General features: G+C 52.0%; 1 protein-coding gene across 6 annotated transcripts in view; it reads left to right on the top strand.

Moving 5' to 3' along the window:
* Positions 1-19,527, top strand: part of PIGG (phosphatidylinositol glycan anchor biosynthesis class G (EMM blood group)) — a 44,326-nt gene that overhangs the window by 22,037 nt on the left and 2,762 nt on the right. For 4 of the 6 annotated variants that reach the window (XM_086705700.1, XM_025921436.2, XM_086705702.1 and 1 more), the window contains 7 exons: positions 500-712; positions 4,157-4,374; positions 4,721-5,002; positions 6,371-6,828; positions 9,076-9,267; positions 12,248-12,557; positions 16,366-16,529. In XM_086705700.1, coding sequence (XP_086561826.1) covers positions 500-712; positions 4,157-4,374; positions 4,721-5,002; positions 6,371-6,828; positions 9,076-9,267; positions 12,248-12,557; positions 16,366-16,529 — 1,837 coding nt within the window. Of the gene's footprint in view, positions 1-499; positions 713-3,485; positions 3,705-4,156; positions 4,375-4,720; positions 5,003-6,370; positions 6,829-9,075; positions 9,268-12,247; positions 12,558-16,365; positions 16,530-19,527 lie in introns of those variants that run through there. The other 2 variants (XM_086705705.1, XM_086705701.1) reach the window with 2 other exon arrangements.

The following is a 19,527-nucleotide window of genomic DNA, read 5'->3' as shown; positions in this document are numbered from 1 at the left end:
TAAAACTCAGGCGGTACTGTTTCTTGTGTTGGTATCCCTCCTACATATCATACGCTACTTTGGGGAAGGCACCATGCCCACACGGGATGAGTATTTAGTAATTTATTGACATAAGAACCAGGAAAGTGCTTTCTGTATGAATCTGCATAGAATGGCTCAAAGAGATGGATAATCGGTTGTAGAAGGTCAAAGGAATGGGGGGCCTGGGTGGCTCAGTCAGGTAGGTGTCCCAACTCTTGATTTCAGCTCAGGTCATGATCTCTCAGTTCTGAGATCGAGCCCCATGTCAGGCTCCGCACTGGGTGTGGAGCCTGCTTAAGATTCTCTCTCTCTCTCTCTCCCTCCCTCCCTCTCCCTCTCTCTCCCTCTGCCCCTCTCCGATGCACACAAGACTGCATGTGCTCACTCTCTCTAAAATAAAAAAAAAAAAAGTTCTAGGGAATGACTACTATCTCACACATCTGAGAGCCCATCACTCAAACCGTTTTCTTTTCTCTAGGTGACATTAGACATCCAAAGCATGTTCAACAGACTGACTTGGCTGCAACCTTAGCAATAGGCCTTGGTCTGCCGATTCCAGAGAACAGCGTTGGTAGTCTCCTGTTCCCCTCCATAGAAGGGAGACCAGTGAGAGAACAGTTGAGGTTTTTACATTTAAATGCAGTGCAGCTCAGCAAATTGTTGCAAGAGAACGTGCCATCATACAAAAAAGGTAACTCAGTTAATAGACAACGTTTCCACTACACCTGGTGTTTCCTCCGTTGTGTGTAGGTCATCAGTCTTTGTGCTTCTGTTTTATTAGAACCCTGATGAACACCATTAGCAACACCCACAGATACAGTTATCTGTATCAAGTTCTTTCATTCAACAAATATGGAATTTTTTCACTAAGTTCCTGTTTGGCTGGGGGCTATTACAAGCACTGGAGTCACAAGGGCTCTGCCCTCATGGAGCTTACCTTCCAGAGGAGAAGTAGCAGTAGGATGGTGAGGAGTGCCTTAGGAAAAGGCTGTATGGGGGAAGGGATGGAGAATGCAGGTGGATGAGGGCTGTCGGGGCAGGCCTGGCCTTTGACACCGGGAGAGAACGTGTGGCAGATGCAGGGTTCTGCAGTGGGGACCTGCCTGCACCTTCAAGGGAGGACCAGGGGGACGGAGTGGCTGGAGCAGGGCGAACTGGGGCAAGGCAGAAGGAGATGAGGTCAGAGGGATAGGAAGGCCTTCTAGGCCCTGGAGAAGCTCTTGATGAGCTAGATGGGGAGCCCATGCAGCCGTTCGTGCAGAGTCTGAAATCTTCAAGCTGCATTGTCAAAGGCTCTCAAAGGCTCTCTCAGGTGCCCAGGTGGAAGGCTCTGCCTTGTGTGGTAGGAGAGTCCGAAGGCTCTCCTCAGTGAGAGGTGCCTCAGTGAGAGGTGGTGTGAGGGCCCAGGCAGTGGCAGTGCAGTCCAGAACAAATGGCTGTATCCTGGATATATTTTGAAGGTAGTGCAAGCAGGATTTGGTGATGCGCTGGATATAAGGTGCAGTTGAACCAGAGGCATAAGGAACAGCTTGGGGTTTTCATTAGAACAGTGGAAGAATGGAGTGACCGTTACTGAAACGGGGAAGAGTGTGGGAGGAGCAAGTTTGCAAAGCAGGGTGCTTGCCAGGTGAGGGGGTTGGGGTTGAGGAAGTCACGTAAATTAAGAAACTCAGGAAGGGAGGAGTGAGCAGCTATGTTGAGCGCTACTTAAGGTAAGCTAAAGTGAGGAACTGAGACTGGACCATTCATCTGGCAGGTGAGGTTGTCGGTGGGTTTGTCAGGAGCAGTGCGTATGGAGAACTGGGAGAAAACCAGGCTGGAGTGGGGACAGGGAAGGACCTGGGGCGTGGAAATGGCTGTTGTCTGAGGTGGGTGGAGGACGACACAGGGTATATTGCTTCTAGTTTTAAGCTGGGAAAAACTAAGGGGTATTGATACTCTGGTGGGAATGATTCAGATCACCCCACGACCATCTTTTCGTATGATTTATCTGACCATCAAGGTATATTAAGGACAGCGTGTTTGGTGCTGGGACTGGGGCTGGTTTGGGAACTTAGAGGAAGTCAACTCCTAGTTTGAGGTGACATTCAATGTGATGTTGGCAGCTTTTCCTACTTGAGATAGTGGAGTACTAGGAAGTATGGTGATGCTGATGAGTTTGCGCTGAGACGTAGACTGGCCTTGAGCTACTGGTGGACGACAAGCCCTGCAGGGACTAGTGGGGAGCCAGGTGTCCTGAATGGCTGGAGAGCCAGCCCCTGTCAGTGAAGAGGCCCCCAGTGAGCAACTGTGTGAAAATCTGGGTGAAAGTGAGACGGCTCTGGTGCACATTTCAGTCCCGACTAGAGACAGTGGTTACTTTGTTTTCAAAAATAACTTGTTTGGTAGCTTTTGCAAATTTGTTATTGATAATGTGTGTCCTTTTTCCTACACTAACAACCAGCAGAACCCCAAACAAAACCACAGCGCTGGTTGTTTGCTTATTTCAGGAGTAGCAAGTAGAGAGAATTAGGCACTGCAGTGGGCGTGGCGGGAAGCAGGCCCGTGAGATGGACTTAGGCCAGTCCCTGGAATGGGAGAGCATTCTTGGGGCCTTATGCCCCTGGGATGCCCTTTGTCTACGTCAGCAGTGTTTCCTGAGACAAAACTGGGTATGTGTCTGACGCCAGAATTGATTTCAAGGCCTTCCCTAACATCCAGCCCAATCTGATACAGCTTGCCCGTCGCTCCCCTTTCACTCCAGTGGGCCAGGCTTTTCTCGTCTCAAGACCTGTGCATGTGCTACTCTCATAGAATGGATGCTTTTCCCCACTGATCACCTGGTGGATTCCTGGGCCACCTTCCACTTCAGCTTCAATATCAGGCCTTACTGTTCCCCACCCTCAACCCCAGATTTCATTCAGTTTCCTCAGTGTTACCAAAAGTCTCCCATGTTCCCCCGCTTTCCTCCGTAGCATTTTTCACAATGTGCACTTCCATGCACGTGTGAGAACTCAGCTGGATCATAGCCCCAGGCAGGCATAGCCCCATGCCCCATGCCTCTGTGATTCTGGGTATAGACACCGGTGCCCCCACATCTCTGTGACTTCAAGGTGCGGGGGAGGGGGGGTATAACAATTAAGGTTTCCATCCTGGACCCAGACTAATTGAGTTTAGATCCCAGCCGTCACACCTGCCAGCCTGTGGGCTGGTGTCCGAGTGCCTCCCCTCTGCAGTGGGCATGGCAGTCATCCCTATCTGAGGGTTAGGGTCATGCCTGCCATCAGCACTTGGTCACCTGGTGCCTGCAGCAGCGGCGGGGCTGTGCTCAGGGTCATATAGCAGCCTTAACCCTAATCCTGAAAGGCATGGTTTAGACCACCTTAGAATGGCTCTGCTGGAGGTCGGAGGAGCACGTTAAATACCACGGAGTCTCAGAAAGGAAGTTCTTGCTTTTGCAGATGAGTTGAGTCACCGGTAGGTCTGGTCCAACTCCAGAAGGGAGCAAGGCAACTTCCTGACGCTGAGCTGCCTGCTGCTGCCATCCCAGAGGGGGAGCCAGCAGCAGTGGGGGCTGGGCTTCACCCAGCAGCTGTTCTGCCGGCCTAGCTTGGCGTTGGGGAGGATCATCTAGCCCGGCATCGTGGCAGGAGGGGTCAGGACTGCTGTCCCTTTCCAGAGAGGACTTGCAAAGAGGGAAACAGGTCAGAGATGGGTCCTCACAGTGTGTGAGCACTGGAAAGATTTTTAACACCGAGGACCTAATAATGTAACGCATTTCTGGGTTGTTTTTATATTGCACATTAAAGAAGAAGAAAAGGGTGGAGAGAGATCGGGAGAGAAGGGGGAGGAAGAGGAGGAGGCAAAACCAGGTGTAAAAGGTAGAGACAGGGGGGCACATGCTTCTGTCCCTATTGGGTGCTGCTTTGTGCCTAGGGCTGTAGCGGGCTGGCAGGATGTCCGAGGATTCGTGAGCATCATCAGCTGTTAGTTTCACTGAAGGCGTTGCTGGCCACCCCCCAAGGAATAATTCACCTCCATTAGGTCTCAGAATTTATGCTCGCACTATATGCGTGTGAATAAAGGAATACTCTGAAATGACAGATGCATCCTCTTGTCTGTGATTTGTAATGTAACCTTGTCCTCTTCTTGGTAGAGCCTGGGTTTGAGCAGTTTAAAATGGCAGAGAGGCTGCATGGGAACTGGATCAGACTGTACTTGGAGGAAAATACCTCGGAAGTCCTGTTCAACCTGGGAACCAAGGTTCGCAGGCAGTACTTGGATGCCCTGAGGACTCTGAGCCTATCCCTGAGCAGACAGGTGGCTCAGTACGACATCTACTCGATGCTGGTGGGGACCGTCATGGTTCTGGAGGTACGGCTGCTCGTGTGGAGTCACGGCTCGGCTGTTAAACTGATTTGATAACTCAGCCAGAATTTTGTAGTTTCAAGTGTATAAAACCCTTTTTTTCCTAAATGTGGAAGAATACCAGTTTCTTTACTCGTTGAACTTCCTCGTGGCGTGCCCTCGTGCCCAGAGTACTGCCAGGCGTCGAGTATGCGTGTGTTCTTGGCAGCTCTTTACAAACCGTGCTTATTGGGCTTTCTTCTTCGGTTCCCAACGTTTGAGCAGCTGGCACAAGGTCAGGAGGCAGGCTTTTTCTGAGCGGTTCTCTCCGAGCCCATCAGTCATGGACACTGCTGCTGTTTTTCTCCGCCAGGTTCTAACCCTGCTCCTGCTCAGCATCCCGCAAGCACTGAGCAGCAAGGCTGAATTGGAAGTTCCTCTGTGGTCGCCTGTGTTTTCTCTGCTGTTTTATTTGATGTTTCTGGTTCTTTCTGCTCTTCACGTCATTGTGTGCACCTCAGCTGAGAGTTCCTGCTATTTCTGTGGCCTCTCATGGCTGATGGCAGGTGGAGTGATGGTGTTGATCTCCGCACTGCTCTGTGCGGTTGTGTCTGCTCTTGCCAAGATGTTTGCCAGCGGAAGGCTCCTGAGCAAGGTAAGGCTGGCTCCCGCGCACGGGACGCTGTCTTCCTGGATCGGCCTTTTTCTCTTATCTCAGCTGATCTTTCATTCATCAGACACTGGTTAAACCCCTTGGTGTGTAACCAGGCAGAGTTGAGGAGCCCACACTTCAGGAGGGCCAACGTCTGAGCATCCTGACTTCAGACCCTCAGACCTGTGTTGCCAGGTCACAGGCCTCATTTCTTCATTGTAAACACAGGGTTCCTGTGACTCTAAACATGGGCTGCTGGTCACAGACAAATGGGCAGTTGACTGGTGGTGCAGTGTGAATCAGACATCTCTCAGAAAGTGTTTGAGCTCAGCCAAGGGAAGAACATTTCAGAGAGGAAGGAGTCAACTCATTAGACCTTCCAGAAAGGTCAGCAGGAGGCTGGGACCCTGTCCTCACCCTGCCCTCCTCAGGAGTCCATCCTGCCTCGTAAAGTGCAGTTTTCTTTTCAAGACTGATGTTTTCCTGTAGATTTCTTAGGGTCTTTGGCCTCTGACACCTATATTCGTGATCACGGTAGCAGTGTGGTGAAGCAGAGGTGGGCAGCCACGGTTGGTCCATGGTGCCCGGAGCCTAAGGGACCCAGGGAAGTCACTCCAGGCCCCCAGAACGATCAGAGGCCCTTCCCCGTGTGCCTGTGTCTGAGGAGCTGACGTGTTGTCGTTCATAGCACGCTTCTGTTCCCCCATTAGAACATAGCGTTCCCTCAAGCCATTTCGTTCGTTCTCTAGGCCCTAAATTAGGGTTCCTGGTATCTCTCTTTCTGTCTTATACAAGCTGTGCACGACCCATAGAGGAAACATTAAGAAGTTGTCAAATGACAGTCACGGAGTCCTGATCTTTAATCTTCAACGCGTTCGGCATATGGAAGGGTTGGTGCCGTGACGCCAACTTTGTTGTTTCGAGGGAATTGACCATTTTAATGAAAGCTTTCTGGATTTCTGGAAAATTCATGGAGAAATTAAATGTCTGGTTTGGCTGCATATATCCTGGGGGTTCTTTGGTATCAAGCAGCAGGAGCTGCCCGTGACCCCTGGAGGCCTGGGCCCTGAGGGAGAGGATGAGGGTACAAAGAGGGCTGGGTCCAGGAGCCAGCAGGGGAGCTCTCGGAGCTGCAGCACTGCCCAGACGGTGTGCGGCTAAGTATCTTTGTTCTCTTTGTCACTCAGCTTAGGACTTGCAGTCCAGGGTGACAGTCCCTCCGGAGCAGAGCAGGGGGTGCGTGGGGGCGTGAGGAGCCGCAAGTGCCTGTCACAGCAGGTTATGCTCTGTGAGCAAGAACTTTAAGTGCCTGGGGTGGGATTTGTGTAATTTTCGTGTGTTTCCCTCACGGAATGCATTTTCCTTTTACAGAATCCAGCCCATCCAAACTCACGATGGTCAGAGTTGGATGTTGTTATCTTGTTGGGGACCACGGGCCATGTGCTGAGTCTGGGCGCAAGCAGCTTCATCGAGGAAGAGCACCAGACCTGGTACTTCCTCGTTAACACCCTGTGTCTGGCTCTGTGTCACGAAATCTACAGAAACTGCTTTCTGGGTGACGACTGTGAGCCCCGGCGATGCTCGCACGGGGAGCGGGGGTTTGTCAACACTGCACCAGCGTTACAGGACGGGAGCATCGGCCATGACGAGCTAGAGCCCCACAGAGCATCTAAGAGCCCCACTTCCCTTAACACGCTCAGAGGCTGGGAGAAGTGGATGGCGATGGCAAGCCCCTGGGTGATACTTACCTGCTGCCGGCTGCTGCGGTCACTAAACCAGACGGGTGTGCAGTGGGCCCACCGGCCTGACCTGGGGCACTGGCTCACCAGGTGAGAGAGAGTATGAGCTGTAGCCTTAGGCCGGACCTTGCACGGCTGACTGGCCACAGAGTGTTCTTTTTCCAAATTCAGGCCTGTTTTTTATACTCAGGACGGAAGTGGTATTTGAGAACTGAAGAAATGGAAAAATAGACTGTAAGCCAGGAATTAATATTGAAAGATGGATTTATTTGAGGCTACCCTAACATGTTTGGGGTTTTTTTATTGCTGAGTCACCATAACTTTATATTTGAAAACCTTTGAGTTTTAAAATGACGACTGCAGCGAGGATATAGTTTTGTTACTTGCTGCCTCCTCGCCGACAAGGCAGGTCTGGGACAGGGCCATTCTCCCTCCGTCCTTCCTCCCCTCTCTCCCCACCCTGAGGCTGATGGCTGGACAACCTAGTCGAAAGTGTAGTGGATGGGGAGGATCACAGTAGAGAGAGGAAACTGGGACAGAAAATACTGGCTGTATTATATATTCTAATTGCCTGTCAGTGAAGAGTTAGAAAACTAAAGGAGAAGGAAGAGAACAGAATAAAAATTTATTTCCTGTCGCTGTGAAGGACTTGTATGAAAGTCGCCAGCAGGAAGGGGGCTCAGGACAGTGACAGACACATTCCTAAAGGAGGGAATGCCAACAGAAAGACGAGGGACATGCCCACCGTCCTAGTGATCGGGGAGCGTAGGGTCAAACAACGAGGTGTGATTTTACTCACAGCAGACACACAAAAGGAAGTGATAGAACGCAGTCCCGGCGAGCAGCAGAGGACCCCTGACCGCACACTGCCATGGCTCCAAGATACCTGTAAAGATCCATCACAGGCTATAAAAATCATCCCTCTGGTCAAATAATTCTTGTGGGAAATTTCTCCCAAGTGCTAACTCTGTTGGCAAACCTCTGGCAACCACAGGAACCACAGGCAGCTTCTTCCGGGTCCTGCCACGTGCCTGCTCGTTTTGTTTTTGTAGCAGGCCTGGAGAGAGATCGCTGGCCTGTCCCACCTCAGGTGAGGAAGCAGAAGCAACTCGAGACCTCTGCCTGAGCATGTGAGGTTGGGGCAGCTCTGGGACAGCCCAGAAGCCTCACTTACCTTTCTGGAGAGTTGAGGCACTGCAGGAGAATGTGCTGATCCCACCCCTGATGCCCCGCCCCCCTCTCCAGGGGCCACTGTGCCCACTCCTCAGTCTGGACCCTCCTCCGGCACATCAGGCCCGACCTCTTCCCCTCAGAGGGTGCCCCTTCCTGCATCACAGCTTTCCCCGTGCTGCTGAATTAGTCCTGTCAGTTCGTGAAGAAGCTGCAACGTGGCCCCATTTCTCCTTCAGAGGAGGGCTTCTTGAGAGGCATCTGAACTTACCTTCTTTATTGCTATTTTTCAGTTGTTACAATGAATAATCCAGGAGAGTGCATAAAACATCTAGTTTAAAGAGCGACAGCGAATGGACACCCAGGTGACCACCTCCCAGACCAAGCACCAGGGCAGGGCCAGGCCCCAGCACGACACCCATCACCTCCCGCCATCCCTGGGCCCATGTCCTGACGCTGGCCATATCTTTCCTCTGAGTCTTTTCCAAGTAGTTTTTCCACTGCTGTGTGTTTACCTTGGCAGGGTTAGTCACTCATCCACTTAACAACTATTGAGTGTCTGGCCTTCGTGAGTGTATGCTGTGATGAATGAAACAAAAGAATCCTGCCTTCCAGCGCAGCACTCACTGAGGTGACAGGATGGTGGGCGGGGGCCGGACGGAGACAGGGGCGCAGCTTTGCCATGACGGCTTTGTGCCCCGAGCCTGACTGCAAAGTCTCCTCGCCTGGGAACGAGCAGACACTCTCAAGTGAGTCAATCTGTGTTAATGAGGGAATGAGAGAGGATTGCGCCAGGACGTGCTGGTCTCCCGTGAGCAGGACGTATGCTGGCAAATACACAGTTTGCCCAGAATCTCTTCACCGGTGGTTGGGGGAACATGGAGTTGCCAGGGGAGCCAGTGGATAGTGTTCTATACAGGTCACTGCGCTGGCCAGTGCAGACCTGGTGGCAGGGACCATTTGTGAATGAGAAATGAGAGCCCAGGTTAACTCATTTGTCGCATTTTAAGAACCTTTGAATTTAAAGCACAACGATTTTCTTTTCTTTTTTGCTTTTCAGAAAAACCAGCTATTTTTAATACAGTTCCTAGAAAGCCACTCGGTGTAGATCCGTAACATCGATCGCTATACTTACTAGCGATTTGGGGATTTTCCGTTTCATTTCAGTTCTGATCATAAAGCTGAGCTCTCCGTTCTGGCCGCCCTCTCACTCATCATGATTTTTGCGCTGGTGCAGAGGAGGTGCTCCCTGACGTCAAAAGTAGCCATGGCACTTGGCCTCCTGGGTGTCTACTGCTACCGGGCAGCCATTGGAAATGTCCTGTTCCCATGGCAACGAGACAGCAAAGACATTTCCAAGTAAGCGTACTGGCAAATCTATTTAATGTTTTATACACTGAAACGTGCCACGCGGTCTTTAGAACTTTGGAATCGGTTTCTGTGAATCGTGATCTCAGCAGTTACTAGAGCCTGGACAAGGAATGCCTCAATAAACTGATTCTTTTAGTCTCTTTCCTTTGGCAGGAGAAAGACAGATAACGGAGTAAGGTCACTGAGGTTTATTTTTTACAGTAAAGGGTTCTCTAAAAATAAGAAACGGAAAGGATTCAGTTTTGCTCGGTCAAGAAGTAGTAACAGGAATCACAAAGAGGGGTCGCTTCCTATCAGTTGGGAAACAAAGCACACCAGAAAAGTCAACTTTCCCGTAATTTGACGGTGAATTCCTGGGGTGGGGAGGGGCCCCCCCGTGCTGACTGAGGCATAAATGCCACATTTTATGTGTCAAAAACTGGCAGCTTTTCTTTTTTTAAAGGCAATGTGGGGTGGGGTGAGCAGAGGCTGTTCTGGAGGTTGTAAAACGTGGTAAGAACTTTGAGTGTATCCAACCCTGTGACCTGGGCACCCTCTTATGAAATTTATCTCAAGAACAGAACCAGAGATGAGGCCTGGAACCAGGACACAGGCACGCTCTCTGAAAAATTATTTACAGGTACACAGAGTACAAATCAAGATAATTGGCCGACAGTAGTGGGATGAACCTCTGAGTGATGTTAAAGCTCTGTGCTGGGTATTGTGTTTTCATAGACGATGAGAAGATGTGGACCAGGAGGCTATAAAACTATCATATGGCCCCAGTTGATGAAGTAGATGCGTATTTTTTCATGTTTGTATGAAAGACTCAAATATGTAATTGGTTGTGATTAGATTTAGGACACAGACTCACAGGTGGCTCGTGATCTTCCTTTCCATGCATCTTCATTTTTTTATTGCTTTTCTAATCAGAGAAAGGAAAGCAAATGTTATCTTCTCAGAAAAGGTCAGGGTGTAAGCTGAGGGCTGTGGCCAGGCTGTGTGAGTGGCCAGGAGGCATGAGGCCCACCTGAAAATAGGACCTGCCAACAGTACGGGCAGTTGAAGTGATACCCAGAGCCTGGCTGAGGTGACGGCAGGGTGGTAGGCCTTCACCCGAGGCAGGGAGGTCAGGTAGGGGGAGGATGGTGTAGAGACATCTCAAAGGCTGTTCGCTTTGGAGTCTGAGACTCTGGGCAGATGTCAAGGCTAGATGTCACACTTGAGGATGTCCACAGGGCTGTCTAAATCTCAAAGCGTGATACGTGAATACATTCCTCGCTTCCTCTCAGATCGGTGCACCTAATTTCCTCCTCACTCATCTCAAGACTTGGATCACTTACCTTTCATGGACACTACAGCATGCACCTTCTTGGTGTTCAGAGCACAGTTCAATGCACCCTTTCACCACCCTTCACTGCTTGGTGTTCTGCCTGTAAAATGCCTCCATTCCCCACCCCCATCTATCCTGACTCTAGATCCCTCTCACTAAGAGATCTACTCCAGGTCTCGAACCGTGCGGGTTCTAGATTTCCCTAACAGCTGCTTCTCTCCATTCAGTCTGCTGCTGTCCATAGATATTCTAAAATACTCCCTTACATTTAGCTCCTGCCCCTTCTCCGCTGTGAGGCCCAGGCTTGCTGGAGTGGAAGGTCAGGTGGACATTGTCCTAGATAGCATTGAATGGTTTGGGGCAAGGAGATGAACCCCTTGAAGGCACCCACTGGTGTTCTCTTTCGTATTCACCACCCAGAATGCATTCTACCCCCTCTGATGACTCGGACCTTGGCTGATTTCTCCTTCTCTAACCCTACTGGGTCTGTCATCAGCTCTCTGCTTAGCACACCTTGGCCGTGGGGTTGCACCTAACCCTAGCTCTTTGGCTGCCGCATGGCCCTGTGGCTGGCGTCTACACACTAGAGGCACACAGCAGACAGTGCTTGGACTGGTCAAATTCAACTAACTGTGGTTTTAAAAAGGAATTTTTTTTAGGTGCACAAACCTTCCGAGGAAAATCTGAGATAGGAACATTCAGTTTTTCAAAACACGTAACGTTATTATGATAATGATTTCACTTAAAATTTTGTTTATTTAGCATTACTTTAAGTGGTCAGCTTTTCTAGTATTTATAAAATACTTGATGTATAGAATTTATTTAAAATATGTTTTAGGGATATATGTGTTTCATTAGATGAAATTTTTTGGTATGGTGTCATAAATTATATCCTTTACAAATAATTGTAAGTGAAGTGCTAAAATAATTCTCAATAATCCTTAACATTTATTATGTGCCAAACACTTTACCTCTGTTCTTTGGTTAACTCCCAGGAGAGCTTGTGAGGTGTAGGTACTGCTTCTCTTCATTTTAGGAATAATGAAGTGAGCGTCAGAAGCCTTAAGTAACTTCCCCCAGCAACAGAGCTAGTAAGTGGCAGAGCCCAGATGAACCTGGCCCTGCCCTTCTGCAGGCCCCACAGTGTTCTCTGCACCGTTGTGTACGTGTGCATGCGTGTGCATACGCAAGTACTCATGGTTGTGAGCACATCCAGTTGTATCTTAGCATTATGAACTTAACGGAAGTTTCTGCTAGAGCTTGACCTTATCCCGTTGCAGGGGTCTTTCAAATTAACCGTGTGAAGCCGGTGGGCAGTTTTCCTGGGACCCTACAAGTGATGGCTCTGGCCTTGTGCCAGGCCATCCTTGGGCCAGATGAATGGGACTCCCCAGAATTCCCATGAGTCCGTTCCATCAGAGATGTGCACAGAGAGAGGACAGGCCTGCCAGCCTCTGAGCAAGGGGAGTCCTGCAGGCTGGGATGCAGAAGCAGACACCCCCACTTCCACGGTGTCACCCAAGCGGGCGGGCACTATGGCTTCTTTAGTCAGCTAAGTGGACTCTTGGTTTTCATGGAAAAATATGTTTTGAGTCTTTCGAGCTGGTGCTAATGAATCAAACTCTTTTGCTTTTTTTTTTTTTTTTTTTTTTTTAGGGGTCTTATTGAAGCTCGTTTTGTTCATGTCTTTGTCCTGGGCATTCTGTTCACGGGCACCAAAGACTTGCTTAAATCTCAAGTCATTGCTGCAGACTTCACAATCAAGACTGTGGGTCTATGGGAGATATATAGTGGATTGGTTCTTCTGGCTGCTTTGCTTTTTAGACCACATAATCTTCCAGTTTTAGTATTTAGCCTCTTGATTCAGACTATAATGACTAAATTCGTCTGGAAGCCCCTGAGGCATGATGCAGCTGAGATCACTGTAATGCATTATTGGTTTGGTCAAGCATTCTTCTATTTCCAGGTAGGTCTTCATTGCTATTGTGAATAGAAGCCTATTAACTTTTTATGTCATTTCTCTTTTAGTTTTTCTCTGAGAAAGGTTACCATAAGTTGGGAAGTTAAAAAGGCTGTTCAGTGAAGGGACTTTCAGTATGGTGTGGGGGAATGATGCTTAAATTTCATGTGTATTTGATAGGATAAAATTCAGTGACTGACTTAAGACCGACCCCCTCGGTGTGGATCCGTGAGTGCTTAAGACGGTGTGTGGTTGTGCACTAGGTCTATTTACCGTGACTGGTTAGGGAGGCACTTCACTGTTCCATTGCTTTATCTGATGAAGTGATAACTGAAGTTTCTATTCCCTTTCCCCTGGCCATGCTGTTGGGTGTCTTCACGTGGGTATGAATCCCCCGGGGCCCCGTGGTCGTCACGTCTTCTCTCCAGTGTTAAAGGGCCCATCAGAAGCAAGTCCAAGCTGCCTCCAGGATGGACCTCAGTATCTGCCTGTGTGCTTGGAGCAGCGCCTGGGCAGGTGGACAGAGGGCCCAGCTCCTGGCCATAAAGGGACTTAGTTCCATCCCAGCCTTCCCACATCTCTCTGCCCAGTTCGAAGGGCCCCACCCTCAACCTAGTTGCTGCCTCTAGGACCCTGGAGGGTGGGCACAGCTCCCCAGCCTCCCCTGTCGGCCCTGTGCCCTCTGGTGGAAGAACTGTGCGCAAACCCCTGAGTGTCTCAGCTGTGTTTTCCCATCTTTACAGTGAGGATCCGTACTTCCTCTGTGAGCACCAGCTCCTCCCTCCTCTTCCAGACCCTGGGGACTTGTGTGGTCTGTGTGTCCCGATAGGTGGGCCTGGGCTTCTTCCCTGACCTTGCTATTTCTCTCCTGGTTTCCTGGTGCTCATGGCATCCCCCAAAGAGCAGCCCCCCATCATGGCTTTCCATCTGTTCCCTGAAGGCCAGAAGGGGGTGGGAGAAGTTCTAGAAATCCATAAGTCCTAGAGGATGTGACCTGACCCTCAGAACCCTTCCCCCCCTTGCCATCCGTCTCCCCTGGGGGACTCCATACTTCTGTCTCCAGTCCTGCCCTTGGGTGGCTTCCAGAGTGGCTGTCCCCCGCAGAAATGTGGGTAGCTGCAGCCCTGACACTGGTGTCCAGTACTTTTAAGCCACTTGGCGTCTGGCAGGCACCTGCTGCGCCCTGGTCTCATCTGTCAAATGGAGTAACTAACACCTCATCTCATCCTTGGCTGCTGCAAGGGTTAAAGTAGTGAAGAACGGGAGGCACCCTATATAGTAGCTCTCACTGCCTGCCCGTGTCCCTCAGGACCCGCAGAGAAGGCGCGATTGGAGTCCGTAGGACCTGGAGGGTGACCGCACTTCCCTGGAGTCGCTGCCCATCCCACGAGGTGCTGGTGGCTGCCCGTCAGTCAGCTCCACCCCTCACAGGCTGGGCCTCACGGTCTTTCCGTCGTGTGTGTGTCTCCGTGGTGTCAAGCAGCCACATTTCAAAGACCACAGCCTTTCTTAGCTACCGGTAGAAATATAGAAACAGCCCTGTGGAAGTGAGGGAATACAGTTAGCCCAGGAATTCCAGAACACCAGCCGGAAAGGGGGAAAGGACGAAGCAAGCAGCTGAGGCACCATGAGCCGCAGAAGAGAGAGGCGCGGGTCGGCGTCGGCCTCTGGATGGCACTTGCTCTGCTTTGTTGGCAGCGACACGCCTGTGTTAGGGCTCTTTCACTCTTGGCCATTCAGTGTGACTGATGTGTTGCTGTAGAAGGACTTTACATTTTTCTGGGCATTCCAGAAATGTCTAGGTGGCCCGTCAGTCTCATGGTCCTCTCTCTGTCTGAAAGCCATGCACAGGCCTGTTCCTGGTGGTGACCTCCGTCCGGGAGTTCCACTGTTGACAGTCCCCGCGTCTCTGACCGCGAGTGCCCTGGTGGGGAATGGGAATACCATCGCCATGGAAAATCGCCCGCCCCTCTCCCTTCTCCAGGCTCCCGGGTGCCATGCTACACAGTGAGCGTGTCTGATGGGCACCAGACGCTCCTACCCCAGGGGCACGTGGACCGCCAGGACTCCACACGGGAGCGATTTCGGCATATCCACAGATACGTCATGGTGCTCGTGAACTAGCCACACGGTAGACACTGCCGGCACGGGTGGGGAGACTCACTCGGGCTCCCTCTGAGCCGAGATGGAGAAAGTGGCTGCTGGCTTGGCACAGTGTCCTGCACTGAGGCCTCGGTGTCAGGAAGACTGAGGAGCCACGGTCACGCCCCGAGCAAGGAGACGGCCTCACGTTCAGTGTGCTCCTCTGTGGCATGCGGCCACTTTCCCCGGGTGGTGAGGAAGGAACACTGGTGATCGCACGTGGTACTGGTTCTCGTCCGGTGCTGCCTTGGGCAGTGGAACCCGCAGCAGACTGTGGTGTGTGCTGGGGGGCCTGTCCGCACGCAAACTCAGCACAGACCCTGTGCAGCAAGTCCTGCGGCACGTCGGATCCTGAGCAGCAGCAGTGTGGGTCTCCCTCGCCTCTCCCCTGCCCACAGCCCTTCCCTCATGGTCAGCTTTCCCGGGACAAGACCTACAGGCTTGCTGCCCCTCCTTCTTGCCCTCAGCTCCGTGATTCCTGGTACCCAGCTGGCCTCCTGGGTTCCCACCTGTTCACTGAGGGTCACAATGGCACCACATCAGGACTGTTGAGGACTGAATGAGTCGATGGAAGTAAAGCCCCAGAGCAGGCCGTCTGTGCCTTGGCTGCGATAACAGTATTGCAGTCAACCCTCTCTGGATACGAGTGAGTCGGCCTCAGTGGGATCTCCGGCAGCTTCCCAGCGTCAGATCCACTTGTCCTTCATCATGCCTCCCTTGCCACAGCACTTGGGACTCTTCCTCCCTCTGCTCAGCAGCTCCAGGGTCTCCCCGGTCTGTCGCAAGGGGCTTCTGAATGGGAATTACATAATCGCAAAGGCTCAGGCGGCCACTGGCAAAGTGGGCAAAGGGGAAGCTGCACAGGAGAGGTTGCTGTCCGGGGAGGGGCCCGCTGTAAGAGGGTGTCTCTGAGGTATCTGGGAGGTCTGCCAACATGACCCGGGGACCATCTGGAATGACGCAGCAAAGGAGGAGGCACTGGGCTTCCCCTGGCAAGTCTGTGAAGCCATGAACACCTGGCTGGAGTTGTGTCCTCAGCCATCAATAAGTGGTTCCAGGAGGGATCTTTGCTGGGCTGGGACAGACATTTGTGCGATCAAACTTATAAATGTCCTGAGTAGCTAAGGAAAAGGTCACCAGCAGTGATGAAGACTACAAGTAGAGAGAGGGACTGAATCTTAGGAGACCCTTCCCTTGGATGTAGACCCTACCCTTTTGTGCAAGATGAGCCATGCATTCGTTACCCACCAGGGTCTCGGATCCGACACGTAAGCTGGAGGCCAAGCCCCTCCCCCCCCCCCCCCCCCCCCCCAGTGGCCAGCGTGCCCTCTTCTTCCTAGCAGCAGCATTCACCCATTGAAAGAGCCATGTGGCAACACCACCTTCAGCCTCTCCTTGGCCACCTTGCCTCCCAAGACCAGGTGCAGCCCTCAGACAGGGTCTCTGTTGTAGGGAGGTCGGCGTGTCTGTCTTAAGTAGATAGATCTGAGGAAGGTTTGGAATTTTCCGTAGTTCATCGGCAGACGTATATTTGTTCCTCCCCACCTGGCGGCGAGGTGGGAAAGGAGTGGGCGGGCATCTGGGGCTCCTGGGTGTCCATGTCACTGTGACCACATGCAGCTTTCTTCGGTTGCTGGTGGCTGTGTCAGTGCTGCTTCTACCTGTGTTCCAGGGAAACTCCAACAACATAGCCACGGTGGACATCTCAGCGGGCTTCGTGGGCCTGGACACCTACGTGGAGGTCCCAGCTGTGTTCCTGACCGCATTTGCAACGTTCGCAGGACCCGTGCTGTGGGCCAGCCACTTAGTGAGCTTCCTGAGCTCAGAAACCAGCAGGTGAAGCTGTTCTTTGTCTCTTAGCACAAACCCTGATGGCAGGTCGGCCGTTTAAAGAGAGTACCTTATTCCAGATACAGGGTTCCAGACCCCAAGGGGCTAAAAGTCTTCATGCATTCTCCTTTCCGCAAATAAGAATGAACAGTCCACAGCATGTGAGCCAGAGGCGGGTGCAGGTCAGGTCTGTGGCCACCCGGGCCCTGTGTCGGGATGATGGGGAGGCCACAGGGGCAGCCAGCTTCTGCTGCTCTCTTCCAGCCTATACCAGGGTATGGTTTCCAGGGACCCTTCTCGGTTTCTTTGCTTGCTGGTGGCCTTATTGGCCACCCTTCGGGCACAAAGACAGGACATGCTGGCTCTCACCTCCAGGACCCCTGCTACAGAGGAGCCTGCACAGGCCTGAGGGGATGCCGTCAGTGGGCGCATACTCTGGGGCTGTGCCCTGCCCTGCCACCGAGAGGCCCCATCGGGCTCCACCTGGTGGCCCGCCCCTCTGGCCAGCCCACGGGGCAGCCTACCCCACCCTCCTGCCCACCATGCTCCTTCCTGCTTCCTCATTTGTTTATGCATTGGCCCTCCCAGAAAGAAGGCTTCATAAGGCAGGGGCTTCCCAGCGTGTACCACGGTAACAGCGCCTGGGTCCGGCCCGGCAGAGTGCAGCCTGAGGGGCATGTGGCCTGCCTGATTCTGCACTTTCCAAATAGGCCCAGACTCTCCCTTCTGTAAAACGGTGTGATGGTATCACCTCCTGGGGGGTGGGGCCTATGTGAGGAGTCCCACGGGTGCTGGAGGTGGTGTGAGCAGCCGTGCATCGTGTGTCGGGGCTCTCTCAGTGCCCCAGTCCCAAAAGCACCGTTGCCTTTCTTAAGCTACTCAGTAACACCCCACAGGCGTGGTCTCCCCTCTGAAAGCCAACGTCTGGCTGAGGTGCTAGACCAGCCCCCACATGCTGAGTGGGCTGTGGAACATGCAGGGCAGGCCCCAGAAGGACAATATTCCTGCCAAATGTCCCGCTGTGTCCCCAGTCCTACAGGGGGATGTCGCTTGGGGGAGGTTGAGGCCTCCTGTCCCTGTTACCCCTCTAGACCCCCACTCCTCTGCCCCCCCATTAGAGTGCAGCCCCTGCTATGGTGACTGCTGACCCATGTCTGAACTTCCCGGGACATGCTCAGGTCCCACCTCTCAGGACAGCACATACTTCATGGGAAGCCTCTCGTCCTCACCCCAGACCAGCTCCTGAGACTCAGGCCTCAGGGACCCTCGACTTCTGCCCCCAAGTTCATGTCCACGGGCCACCATCTTCTCCCATTCCACAGTCACATAAGGGGTGGAGGGGAGTGTAGGAGTGAGTGAGGTGATACCCTCTAGTCAAAGTTTAGAGCAAGAAAGCAAGTAAAGGCTTCACCTGTGGAGAGCAGGCTTCCTACTCCGGGGACCTTCTGGCCGCCCCTCTGAATTGCCACGGTTGATGTTTGGCTTCCCAAATGTGGGAGTCTCATTTCTCCAGCTCGCTCTAGGTTTCCTGAGGAGAGATGCCTACAAGTCAGTGTGTTTTCCTCGGATGCACACTTGGGGACCGTCTGTGGATAGTCACTGCTCGTCTGATGGTCAGCGCCTCCAAGCCAAGGCACTGCTGGCTGGAGCAGAGGCATGTGGGGGCCGCTGCACTGCCCGCGATAACCTTCAGGCTCTCGTGCTGCCTGTGAACCTACGTGGGCCACGAGACCACTACTGACCTGTTGGTTCTCTCCCTAGCAGGCTCCTAGATGTCTCTGTGACCAGGGTTAGGTTGGGTTGGGAGGCCTCGGTCCTCATCAGTGCCGTCATGTGTTGGGGACCCAGAGGGCCTTGAGTTGCCAAGACGTGCTCGCCTCTGCCTTGGAGAGCTTGACTGCCTTAGTGCACATGGCTCTGCTAAGCACACCATGTCTGGTCTGCAGACCAGCTGAACAGGTGGGCCAGGGAGGATGAGGGCCAGACAGTGAGAGCCTAGGCTTCTGTGAAGGGCAGCTTCTCTGGTGCTGGGATCGCAGTTTGATTTTCCTGACGCTTTTCATCTGTCTGTATTGGGGAGAAAAAAAAAAACAAAGCATTTTTTTTAAGTAAGCTGAAAGCATTTTAATCAACTGGAGAGTATTACATGACGTTTTCCCTAATTAAGAAATGTTTCTCTTTTATTTTAGAAAAGGTTTTGTTTTTTCTTTTTAAAAAAAATTTTTTTTTCAACGTTTATTTATTTTTGGGGGGACAGAGAGAGACAGAGCATGAACGGGGGAGGGACAGAGAGAGAGGGAGACACAGAATCGGAAACAGGCTCCAGGCTCCGAGCCATCAGCCCAGAGCCTGATGCGGGGCTCGAACTCACGGACCGCGAGATCGTGACCTGGCTGAAGTCGGACGCTTAACCGACTGCGCCACCCAGGCGCCCTGCTTTTTCTTTTTTAAAAGCTTTTACTTTTACATCAAGTTCTACTCATTGGTTTTTGGAGTTGTTTTGTTTCAGTCAATTAAGAAAACTAGAGCTATATTAAAATAGTAGAAAAAGAAAATATTGCTAGTGGCTCAGAAACCGGGCCCTGGGTGTTCATGACCCTTGGCTACAGGGGCTGGCTTCAGGTCTAGAGCCTGGTGGCATGGGCAGCCATGCTGAGCTAGGCTGTGAGGCCTTCATTCACTCCCTACAGTGCACGTCATCTTAGCTGAGGTTGTGGGAATGGTGACCCCCTGGATGTTGCTATGGAAGGAAGAAGCCAGAGTTTTCTAACTAGGTCATGTTTACTATGTGTGAAATTGTGGCAAGCTCCAGCTTCCGTGCTGTCTGCTCAAGAAGGGAGCAAGGTCCGCAGGCTCTTAGCTAAGCACGGACTCCATGGCACTCCCCAAGAGAGGGGTAGCAGAGCCATGGGCCACAAGTATTCATCCAGGAAGCTGTTCCCAAGAGTTTCACCGGTATTGGTGCAGTGGCCCTTGAGGGACGTAATGACATAATGCCTCAGGG

This window comes from Puma concolor, chromosome B1, assembly GCF_028749965.1.
Source record: "Puma concolor isolate L17-30 chromosome B1, mPumCon1.1.hap2, whole genome shotgun sequence".
NCBI lineage: Eukaryota > Metazoa > Chordata > Mammalia > Carnivora > Felidae > Puma > Puma concolor.
This window is presented reverse-complemented; position numbering and strand designations above follow the sequence as displayed.